This window comes from Ostrea edulis, chromosome 4, assembly GCF_947568905.1.
Source record: "Ostrea edulis chromosome 4, xbOstEdul1.1, whole genome shotgun sequence".
Taxonomy (NCBI): Eukaryota; Metazoa; Mollusca; class Bivalvia; order Ostreida; family Ostreidae; genus Ostrea; species Ostrea edulis.
This window is the reverse complement of record NC_079167.1, coordinates 75,277,937-75,290,903: the sequence shown is the minus strand read 5'-3', so window position 1 is coordinate 75,290,903 and position 12,967 is coordinate 75,277,937. Positions and strand designations below refer to the sequence as shown.

Here is a 12,967-nt window from a genome sequence, read left to right as displayed (position 1 = left end):
TGTTCAAATCATGGGCCCCTGGGGTTGGATGGGGCCACAATAGGGGATCAAAGTTTTACATACAAATATATAGGAAAAATCTTTAAAAATCTTCTTCTCAAGAACCACTAAGCCAGAAAAGCTGATTTTTACATGAAAACTTTCTGACATAGTGCAGATTTAAGTTTGTTCAAATCATGGCCCCCGGGGATAAGATGGAGCCCCAAGGGGGGATCAAAGTTTTACACACAAATATATAGGGAAAAACTTTAAAAATCTTCTTCTCAAGAACCACTAAGCCAGAAAAGCTGATTTTTACATGAAAGCTTCCTGACATAGTGTAAATTCAAGTTTGTTCAAACCATGGCCCCCGGGGATAAGATGGGGCCCCAAGGGGGGTATCAAAGTTTTACACACAAATATATAGGGAAAAACTTTAAAAATCTTCTTCTCAAGAACCACTAAGCCAGAAAAGCTGATTTTTACATGAAAACTTTCTGACATAGTGCAGATTCAAGTTTGTTCAAATCATGGCCCCCGGGGATAAGATGGGGCCCCAAGGGGGGGATCAAAGTTTTACACACAAATATATAGGGAAAAACTTTAAAAATCTTCTTCTCAAGAACCACTAAGCCAAAAAAGCTGAGATTTACATGAAAGCTTCCTGACATAATGCAGATTCAAGTTTGTTCAAATCATGGGCTCCGGGGGTTGGATGGGGCCACAATAGGGGATCAAAGTTTTACATACAAATATATAGGAAAAATCTTCTTCTCAAGAACCACTGAGCCAGAAAAGCTGATTTTTACATGAAAACTTTCTGACATAGTGCAGATTCAAGTTTGTTCAAATCATGGGCTCCAGGGGTAGGATGGGGCCACAAGGGGGATCAAAGTTTTACATACAAATATACAGTTAAAATCTTTTTCTCAATAACCACTGAGTCAGAAAAGCTGATATTTACAAGAAAACTTTCTGACATAGTGCAGATTCAAGTTTGTTCAAATCATGGTCCCCGGGGGGTAGGATGGGGCCACAAGTGGGGGGGGGGGGGTCAAAGTTTTACATACAAATATAGAAAAAAGCTTTAAAAGAACCATTGGGCCAAAGAAGTTGACATTTACATGAAAGCTTTCTGACATAGTGTAGATTCAAGTTTGCAAAGGGTAGTTTGGGCCATAATAGGGACCAAGGTTTTACATGCAAATATATATGGAAAGTCTTCAGATATGGGCCAAGGTGACTCAGGTGAGCGATGTGGCCCATGGGCCTCTTGTTTTAATTAAAGTTTTCTTTTTTGATACGTAAGAGTCAGATTGTATTTGGCGAACTGTTCTTATCGTGTCAAACACGACGCCCAACCAGGGCCCAGACTCCGTTCCCCCATTCAATCTAACATGTATACCTACGCTATATAGGTCCCAGGACCTCTTAAATTGTTAAACACTGTACAGCAAGGGTCCATAATCAGAATCATCGTCGCGTACTCTTTCTTTCCACTCTGGGTCTTTTCCTCAGTGCAGGTTTCTGTGCCACGGATTTAGCTTTATTTACAACTGCATACTGTCCATTGGATGATGTCATCATTTGTCCTGTCCATTGGATGATGTCATCATTTGTCCTGTCCATCGGATGATGTCATCATTTGTACTGTCCATTGGATGATGTCATCATTTGTACCTTCCTTTTTCTAGATTGGTCTTTGATGAACTTGTTAAATATGGAAATATGGCATCCTTTTCTTCTTTCCCCTTACATCTCCAAACCTGGTATGGAATATAGTAATGTCTCTCTGATGGCGATAAGCAATAATCCCCGTGACCGTGGAGACTACCTCTCGCATGAAGAAACTGGGTAGTCACTCATTTATGTGATTTTTTGATCAAATCTGGAGTTGATTGAGGCTTCCAGTTCACAGCTACTTTAAAATCGTGCTTTATATTTTCCCGAGTTATTTGTCCATAGTTTTTGTCCAACTTCGTCATTTTGTAGATTGACAAAAGATTTCAAACGCGGTTTCACTTATCAAAGTATTCTGCTAGTTTTGGGTATTTACGTAGGTCGTCCTTCAATGTCGTTGCCTTTTCTTCAAACAAAATGGTGGTGTCTGAATCTACAAGTCCGTCAGGTCCAAAAATAATGTCGATGAGGCGCAAACGTTCCTTATTGTCAATTCCTATCCTGTCTTGCATGTAATGTTTTAAATTGTTCTTCAAATGTTTAGAGCATAGATGTCTGGTAGCGTTCGGAAATGCAGATTCAATGGCTTTGGTTATCGCTTTTTCATTGTCTTATCTGCATGTCAAGTCCTCGTCAATTCTCAATTCTAAAGAGTCTAATTTGAATTCTACTACCAGGAAAGAGAAGAAACTGTTGTACATCTGGAAAGAGGTGTCTTTGTGAAGAAGTAGAGGTCCATTGAATATCGTGGTTCTTATGTATTTTTTTTGAGAATGCAGACACTTTTGTAAACAAGTCCTGTAAAACTCCCAAGATTAAAATAAAATGTTCGATCAATGCCTACTGTTCCGCCCTTTTTGGAAAGAAAATTTTTAAAGTCCACCATTTGTTCCTCTGTATAGCAAATAATGGATGGCACTTGGTCTTTCTTGTGTATGATTTGTTTTACAAACGGGTGATCATTCATCATGGCCAAAACCTGGAAAATTTCATTGGCGATGTTGTTTGATGACGTCGGAACAGTCTTCTTATGTTGTCTAGCTTTTGCATTTTTTTAACTGTCGGGTGTCGTGCGGTGCTGTCATAGTCATTTATTTTCACCTCTAGGAATACCTCTTGGTTTCATGCTATTGTATGACTGTATTTGTCGAATAACCGTTGGATTTGACCTAATTTTTTCTCTGTCCGTCAAAATATTCCAGTATAATCTTCCGAAAGAGGCATCAGTCCAAATATTCAGCCTCGTATCTCGCTGAGATGAGTTCCAGTATACTCGAACATAGCAACGTCTGACAATGAATTGTTTGCGGCTTTAAACCATGAAACATGTTTCTTGGAAGATCTTATTTGATTTAAGCACGGTCTCATATCAATGCATTTCGACGATGTCATCGATCGAAGGCTGGGGCTCTATTGGAGACCTTACGGTTTGTCCTTTGATGCGTTGTTTTATACAACACATGTCGTATTTCTTGAATACTGTCCGAAATTTGTCACTCGGTAAATACAGCTGTACATGTCCTCTCCCATACGCCACAGTCGTCATGACAGGCCGTTTGTTGTCGCTGGTACTACCGCTTTTGTTTTTAACAAGAAACCATGAATTTGATATATTCCCAGGCTGGCATTCATCAAAATCCTACTGCCTCTTGTTGATAAATTGGAAAATTTCTCTGGCAGAGAGAAACTTGGCATTTGGTAGTTTGTTGATGTTCAGCAGTGCTCGAAAACTATCAGTATCTTCATTAGCCATTTTCTGGTCGTTGCGGTTGTGGTCCTCGTTGTCTCCATTATCGGGAACGGTGATTTCTTGTTCCACCTCTAATGCTGTGTCTTGGTCCTCGTCCGTATTGTCCGCTATGTCGGTTTCTTGTTGTTCGTCGTTGAAAGCTAACCAGTCTTGGTTCCTGTCGATGAACGTTCTGTCAAGGTTGATGGTTTCCTGCGATTGTAGCGAAGTCTGTGTGTTTATTATTTTAGGTGAACTATGAAAAGAAGGTGGAAATAAATAAAGGTCAGAATATATTCTGGTTTTACACAGTGGCACGAAGTGGTTTGGCGTCCATGTACCGCTTTTGTTGGATATATTTGCGGTATGTGTCCATAACAGTAACTTGTGAAACAGGAGTCCATACAGTTGTAGGTACAAAGTCGTTGAGTTTCTGGTAAGCTAAGTCATTGGTGCCGTTGATTGGTGGGTATGTGGAACTTATGGTAATGACAAGGGCGTCTGCTGCAGCCAGAATTGTCCAAACCGATGATGATTGACCTGATTTAGCGGACACAATTGTAGATTCCTCTAATGATGGCGATAACATGAGAATGTCCTTAGCATTTGGTTTAGTTGAATATGTATGTCCATTCCTACACATCTCTATACAGATGCGCAATCTTAGCTCTGTAGCGTGAGATTCGTTGCCCTATAGAGATGTTGAAATGGCGTTAAACAGGCAATTTCCGTCTGGTGAGGCTATTTTTGGCATTCCGTGGACCATCATTTTATGGTTGTCCATGATGGTGTGGGCAACGAAGTCAGTATGTAAGAAATTGGAGTCGTAGATAACGGGCTCCGGAGTAGAGTCTTTAGGCATGATGAGGAATTCTCGTCGAGCGGCATATCGTAATGATTGGTATCCACCCTGTGATGCCTGACAAACAAATCCTCAATCCTCAACACAAAGAGCGTACGTTAAAAAAATTGCTAGATGCATACTTTTCCTGTAACCGGGTGACTATTGTTTTACTTATTCTGTAACGGGGTGATGGAGGAGTACTTATCCCGTAACCGGGTGACTGTTGTTTTTTTGGTGATGGAGGAATGAGGGCAGATAGTATCAAAGAAAACATTTTAAGGGATTTGTTGGATTTTAATCGTGATACAGTGTTTCTGTGTCTAGGTGGCAATGACATTAATTACTAACCCCAACTCTTCTCCAAGACAGACTTTCAATGACATAGGTAATCTGTGAGTAAACATGGTGCAAAAACTGTACATTAAAGAAATACTGACAAGGGGACACAATGCAGAAAAGTGCGTTGTACAGACATTGAGCTTCCAATTTTTTTTCATTGTAATCATGTTGTCTTAAATTTGAGTCAAATAAACTGTTGTATTTCCAAAAAAATAATGTTAATAAAAGAATACACACTATATTCCATATCTATATATTTATTTAGTTAACTTAAGGTATACAAAAAAGTGATTACTTGGCACTGAATTATGAAATTTTACCAGAGTACTTTTCCTAGTTAGAATAATCTGTGTCTCGGGACAGGGTCCGTAGGACATTATCACTTTAGCGATAGAACATTCTATCTTTACTTTTCCGCAAGACTGCAGTTCGGTGGTGATTTTTTTTTTTTATCAGGTATAATCAGGTCACAGATATACACATTAAATTTGTTTCATTTTCCTATTTTTAGATGAATTTTTTTTTTCTAAAACATCATGGATTATTTGTGATATTTGTTACAAGGATCATGATGCCCACTTTTCATTCTATAAAGCACATCTTAGGTGTTCGGCAGTAAGCTAGTATACAGATATTCAGAGGTTGTTGTGCAAATAACTTATAATTTACAACATATTTCTAACACATTATTAATACATATATGAATTAAATACATTGAATTATTCACATATGGTCCGTTTTGGGGATTTATTTTAATATACACATATTTTTTGTGTTTGGCGGTAAAAATACTTGCTGCAAATATACTAATTATTAATTGTTCAATCGGTAGGAAAAGCACCAGGCTTGGGAAATTATGTTTTCATATCCAATAAAATCATTTTATAAAGTAAATATATCTCTTAATGTACATATGTTAATATTAATGATAAAAGTGAGCTAAATTTCAACCAATGCTGCTTTATACAATGCAGCTTACAATATCACCATTTCTGATGATTATAATTATAGACTCTCCAAATAAAGTACATGTGCAGCTTCAATTTTATTTTAACACAAAGTACACCGAAAATACATTCTAAATTTATATGATATTTACCTAAAAACTCTCAGATAGGTTAAGGAAGTGGGTACAATACAATTTAGTTAATAACTACACTTTGAATATTCAGAACATTTGGGTGATCTGAATGCAAATTCCATAAAAAGCCTCATGAATCAATCCTGAAAATTAAACATTCACAAAACATTTTTGTCAATATTTAAATGAGTGTTTTAATCTAAGGTACACTGAATTGAGAAATCAGGACAATTGTGGTTAATCTGAAAATATGTGTGTTATGTTCTATTTTTGATATTCTATTTTCCATGTATAGTATCACAATGAGTAGAATCAAATTTTCTGATGGTTTAAGTGATGTATTCAATTCTGAATGTGGTGTCAAACAAGGGGATGTCTTAAGCCCCATAATCTTCAATGTATTTATTGATGGTATTGTCAATGACTTGAAAAATGGAAAATGTGACCCTATACAAGTAAACAATGTAAATTGTCTGTTATATACTGATGATATTGTAATCTTTTCTGAAACAAAAGTGGTTTACAAAACAGCCTTGATATTCTCGGTAATTATTGTTCAAACTGGAAACTGCAAGTCAATGTAGATAAATCTAAAGTTTTGATATTTAACTCAAATGGCAAACCTCAAGGGAATTAATTTACTATTAATGGCAATACAAAACAAATTGTACCAAAATACTGCTATTTAGATGTCATGATGAAATGTAATGGGAGGTTTAACTTAGCAACAGCTGTGTTGATTGAAATATAAATATTCAATTCAACACCTTTTAACAAACATAAAACAAAGAATCATTGACCAGTGCACCCAGGAGCAATCATAAAAAATCTTTGGTTAAAAAAAAAATCTTGAATTTTCTTTAAGAAATTATGCACAAGAAAAAGAATTCTATATGTTGATTTACTCAGAAAAAGATCTGAGAGATCCTCTCTTAGTAGAATTAGATTGAGTGCACATAAACTTGCAATAGAAAGTGGTAGATATAATTCCACATCATTGAATGAAAGATGTTGTAATGTTTGCAATACTGGTGTGATTGAGGATGTCATTCATTTTCTTCAATGTAAATCTTATTTCGCCTACCTTAGAAACATTTATAATATAACAGAAAAGTATTACTCTTGACAATGAAAGATAGATGTTACAAATATATTTTAACAGCGATATACATAGTCTTCAAAATTACTGTGAAATTTATAAGAGACTGTTTTGAATACAGAAGTCTATTACTTATGACTAGTACATAAAAATTATGTAAACATTATGTAATGATGTTCAATGGGCCTTTGCCAATTATTGTGTTTGTGCCAATAAATATTTGTATTTTGTATTTGTATATATACTAGTATATATGGAGTGCCAAATTAACATCAACTCAAATAATTGACGATGTTTCAATTATTTGAAGATATCATCTGACAATTATTGCTCTCTTTAATTGAATTATTGCGCGCATTAAATCAATTATTGCTTTCATCAAATTAATTAATGCACGCTTCAATTATTGCTCTCATCAATTGAATTAATATGTGCATCAATTGAATTAATGAGAGCAATAATATGGAGCGCAATTAATCTTCAATTATTTAAAGATATCATCAATTCATTTGATGCGCGCAACAATTTAATTAAAGATCTCTTCAAATAATTAATGATATCTTCAATTCTGAATTATTGCGCGCATTAATTGAATTGATGATAGCATTAATTCTTCAGCTGAATTGATGCTCTCTTTAATTGAATTAATGATCTCTTCAAATGAATTAATGATATCAACAATTCAATTGATGCGCGCTACAATTCAATTGAAGAGAGCAATAATTGATATAATGCGCGGATTAAATCAATTGATGAGAGCAATAATTGAATTGATGCGCGCATTAATTCATTTGATGAGAGCAATAATTGATTTAATGCGCGCATTCAATTATTGCTTTCTTCAATTGAATTAATGATATCTTTAATTCATTTGAAGAGAGCAATAATTCTTTTAGAGAGAGCAACTATATATTTAAAGATATCTTCAAATCAACATATCCACAATTGAATTAATGATCTCTTTAATTGAATTGTTGCTCTCTTTAAAAGAATTGATGTGCGCATTAATTCCTTATACAAAAGCATTGTAAATAATTAAAGATATCTTCAATTGAATTAAAGAGATCATCAAATTATTTATACCGATCTCTAAATTAATTATTGCGAGCAATATTTCTACGAAATTGATGCTCTCATCAATTGAATTGAAGAGAGCAATAATTGAATTAATGCGCGCATCAAATCTATTATTGCTCTCTTCAATTCAATTGATGAGAGCATCAATTGAATTAATGAGAGCAATAATAGATTTGATGCGCGCATTAATTCATTTGATGAGAGCAATTATTGATTTATTGCGCGCATTAATTCAATTAAAGAGAGCAATAATTGAATTGATGATATCTTCAAATAATTGAAGATATCTTCAATTATTTGAGTTTATGTTAATTTGGCGCTCCATACAATAATTGATTTAATGCGCACATCAATTCAATTATTGCTCTCTTCAATTCAATTGATGAGAGCATCAATTTCGTAGAAATATTGCTCGCAATGATTAATTTAGAGCTCGGTATAAATAATTTGATGATCTCTTTAATTCAATTGAAGATATCTTTAATTATTTACAATGCTTTTGTATAAGGAATTAATGCGTGCAGAAATTCTTTTAAAGAGAGCAACAATTCAATTAAAGAGATCAGTAATTCGATTGTGGATATGTTGAATTGTCAATAAAGCATTTGAATTGAACAAGTGTACCGACGGACCAAAATTTCAGGTAGAACTTCCAATCTTTTGGTGGTCTTGGGCCTCCGGTCCACAATTTGTGTCAAACCAATAAATATTTTTTCATTTGATAACTCTTTCTTTGAATCATTCCACTTCATACCCTCATACCCTTGACAATATTGCAAAACAAGACAATTTTATGACTTGATTTGGGAAATTCTGTAGACAAATTGGAAAAAAATACTACTATTTTGCATTGGGAATGGGGCCGAATTTCGGCCCCCTACAACAGGGTGGAAAATCCCATGGTCACTTTTCGGGGTGATATTGCCGAATGAAAACCGAAAGGGGTATTTTCAGCGTGTTTTAAAATGTAATGGGTTGGGCTATATGGGCCTGGATAACTCAGTGGTTAGAACACTTGACTAGTGATGCAGGGGTCTCGCTTTCGATTCCCAGTCCAGCCATAAATTTTCTTATTTCCTATGTAACAGGAAGGGAGAAAATGCAATGGACCATGCAGACCAGGATTCGAACCTGGGCTCCCCGAATCTCCAGTCAAGTACTCTACCAACTGAGCTCCCCGAATCTCCAGTCAAGTACTCTACCAACTGAGCTGGGCTCTCCGAATCTCCAGTCAAGTACTCTACCAACTGAGCTGGGCTCCCCGAATCTCCAGTCAAGTACTCTACCAACTGAGCTGGGCTCCCCGAATCTCCAGTCAAGTACTCTACCAACTGAGCTAAATGGCCACTGGCAGTCAAACCTGGCAGACTGCTACACATATATACCATTGAATACCCCTGGATTTCATGTGAAAGTCTTCCCAGGGGCAATATTAAAGAATCTTGGTTGTGTGTCTTTGAGGATGAAGACAAGTTAGGTCCAGCCATAAATTTTCTCCTTTCCTATATATTACCAGATTATATGTGAATACCTTTTTGTTTTAATCTAACTGCTGGCTACTGTGCTTAATAGGACCTGACATATTTACTCTGATAGAATGATGCCATGTTTATTATGAAGTAATAAGTGAAATGGATATCGTGATAGGTTTGTTGAAGCCAACAATTCATGACTTTAAAGACGAGGAAAAGAAGGAATTTCAGAAGAGCTTGGTTGCTTGGTTTAGAGAAAATCAAAGAGATCTACCCTGGAGAAAACAGCTGTCGATTCCAGATGTTGATCAAAGGGCATACGCAGGTATGTATGTAACAAACGCCCAGTAGTGATAGAAATGAATGTAAGAAATATATCTTTCACTAACGTGATTGCCCAATCTGATTAAAATCAGACTTCTTAGATCCACGCTGTATACTTTGCATAAGATCTGACATAACCCGACTAGGAGTCATGTTCATGTGGACTTTTATGTTAGCCAATCAGTGCATCACCTATGAAGTCCTCAGTGTTCACAATTCAAGGAAAATGGCATTCTCTACCCAGAGTTCCGTGCGCTCCTCGCACTACTGTATGTGAAGCTTGTGTAACGCGCCCTCTGGTGAGAGAATGGGAAAATGGCTGCGATTGTTTGGCAGCTATAGTGGTGACATCACAATGTACCATTTACGTCGACTGGCGTTATATTCCTCGTGTTAATTAAGTAAACCATCTTGAAACCAATCAAATCATACCCATCCCTATTCATACATAAATCGCAATTCACAATTAATTTAATTTGGGTGTATTTTATATTGTATGTTTTGTTGTTTGTATGAACAGAATAGATTCAGCATTATTGTGAAAGTTTAGAATTCCTTATGTGAGAACAACAATTTTATAGTGAGCAATAAACTTCATGGAAAGAGATTACTGCAACTTGTTTACGAATTGCCAGGAAACGCCTGAATAGCCATCATTGTCTGTATGACGCAATCTGACTGGCTGATAGTTCTCAATACATGAATATTCCAAGCGAAAGGTCATATGGACATGACCCCCCCCCCCCCCCCCCCCCCCCCCAATGGGGTTATGTCAGATCCTTTTGTAGCGATTGTGAGCATATCTTAGAATCTGATTTTAATTAGATTGCGTGATTGCCATAATAATTATGATTGTCAAATTGAGTATGAAAGGTGACGATTCCTGAGGAAAATGTTTTGAAAAATCTTTTTATATCTACCTGATTTGTAAATCATATGTACTTCTTTCCTGTATGCTGCATCTACATGTAATTGTATATGTATATAGTTTGTAGTTAATGTTGACATCTTTTCTGATATTTCTTTCTTTATAAACTGTCTTAGCTGTTTTGCCCTACATATATATAGTTTGTAGTCAATGTTGTCATCTTTTCTGATATTTCTTTATATAAAACTGTCTTTGCTGTTTTGCCCTCTGGGCCCATGGCAGAATTGAAATAAACTTACCTTACCGGTATCTGTATGATAGGATTCCTAGATCAATGACAAAATTTAGATCATCCAGTTGCATCTATGTTGTCATCTGTTTTGTTGTTTCTGCAGTGTTTGAAATTAACCACAGACTGATAGACAGAGTCTATGTCAAATGACACCGGTCTATGCCAATTGTAACTGAGATAGACCAAATTGTCTATGCCGATTTTCTAGATTTAAAGCAATGAAGTTATCCCAAAGGTCAACGTTATGAGGAAAGGAGGACGTTATGGAAATGGAAAGAAAATATGCTTTCTAAGTACATTAAAAGTAAATGACAATGTGTTAGATTTGACAAATTGTGTCATTTTTTGTTTCAATGTTATGGTCTGTGCCAATGCAATGAGGTCTTTGTCATCTCGTTTTGGCATAGACATGTGGTCTATACCAAATTTTAAACCAATTTCGATCACTGTTTCCGTTTGTTGTTATGGTCTCCACCATCCAATCACTCACAAGCACAGAGGAACTGTGACATAATCACTCACAACAACAGAGGAACTGTGACATAATCACTCACAAGCACAGAGGAACTGTGACATAATCACTCACAACAACAGAGGAACTGTGACATAATCACTCACAAGCACAGAGGAACTGTGACATAATCACTCACAACAACAGAGGAACTGTGACATATTTCTGTGGAAATGAGGGGGTTGTTTATGGTCGGTCTTTTCTATCTATATACATGATATAGGGGGATAGGAAAGACCGAATATAAATAACCCCCTCGTTTTCACAGAAATTACTGTCACAGTAAAGAGCCCAGATGTGCCCATGTCTTCAATCTGTCCGACCGCTGGTCTGCACGTAACCATACAAGTTATGCCCTGGGGAGGGGGTGCACTGGATGAGGCAGGAATTCTTTAGATACTCCCTGTGTCAGCAACTTACTCAACATTTCTTAGTTAATACTGTCCAAAGTTTAATTGAGAAATGGCCTGAAAAAAAGGTGCATCAGATTAGGGAAGAATGTTCTAGTTAGTCCGTGTATCGGCAACGTGCTCAGCATTTCTTTGTCAACACTGTCCAAAGTTTCATTGAGAAATGGTCTGAAGAAAAAAAAGGTGTTTTATGATGGAAATTCATAATGTACTACCTTTTCTGACAGTTTTAAGAATTGATCAATTTCATTTCCGGAGATGATAGCTTAAAGACCAAAAACAAATGTGACTAATTAAATGTTTACTAACCTTTCTTTCAGTTTGGGTGTCGGAGATCATGTTGCAACAAACACAAGTTGCTACGGTGATTGACTATTACAAGAGATGGATGAAGGTAAGGAAAAACTCAGTCCTGAGTTACAGGATTTGATTTCGTTTGCTTTTTGTCTCCACTTTCTGACAGCATGGCTTTGATGGCTAAATCTATGTTTAAAGAAATTAGTTATTGATCATGATTTTTTTTTATTTGTAGAAATGGCCAACATTGCAGGACTTGGCGAAAGCATCACTGGAGGTGAAGTACAGTACAACTTATAATCATTTGACCATATATATTTATAGTTTATTTAATATAGAGATACTTGTAGAATAAAAGTGGAATATTGATTCAAATCTTCTTATATTCCAAATATTTGATTATGATTCCTGCATACAACAACAATGCAGAAACATGTCTGTCTCTCTATCTGCTGTGACATCATTTTTATACACACCCCCCCCCCCCACACACACACACACACACACACAACAAAGGAGGAGCATGGGCTGGTTGTCTGTCCATTTTTCTGTAAATGGATTGGTTTCCTGGCCTTACATGATTTTCCTTGTTATACCCCCCGCAACAAGTTGTGGGGGGTATACTGGAATCGGGTTGTCCGTCTGTCTGTCCGTCCGTCTGTAGACACAATGGTTTCCGGGCTCTAAAGCGTTATCCTTTCCACCTACAGTCACCATATCCTACATATGGACTACCCATGGGATGAAGATGTTCCCTATCGATTTTGGGGTCAAAAGGTCAAAGGTCATGCGCACTGGACATCGAAGTAGCAATATGGTTTGGTTTGTCATGCCATTTGTTTTTTACACTCAGAAAAGAGGTAGTTTATACCTATTACCAACACCCTTTGGGAGATTGGGTAAGCGGGGGGTATTCTTAGTGAGCATTGCTCACAGTACCTCTTGTTTTCATTTGGACTTGTCAT

At 36.4% G+C, this 12,967-nt stretch overlaps 1 protein-coding gene across 1 annotated transcript in view; it reads left to right on the top strand.

Annotated features, from left to right (window-relative positions):
* The window catches only part of LOC125671125 (adenine DNA glycosylase-like), a 36,305-nt gene that overhangs the window by 4,520 nt on the left and 18,818 nt on the right, over nucleotides 1–12,967 (top strand). Inside the window, exons 2-4 of the mRNA XM_048906605.2 lie at nucleotides 9,476–9,625; nucleotides 12,026–12,099; nucleotides 12,238–12,279. Of these exons, the coding sequence (XP_048762562.2) occupies nucleotides 9,476–9,625; nucleotides 12,026–12,099; nucleotides 12,238–12,279 (266 nt within the window). The remainder of the gene's footprint in view (nucleotides 1–9,475; nucleotides 9,626–12,025; nucleotides 12,100–12,237; nucleotides 12,280–12,967) is intronic.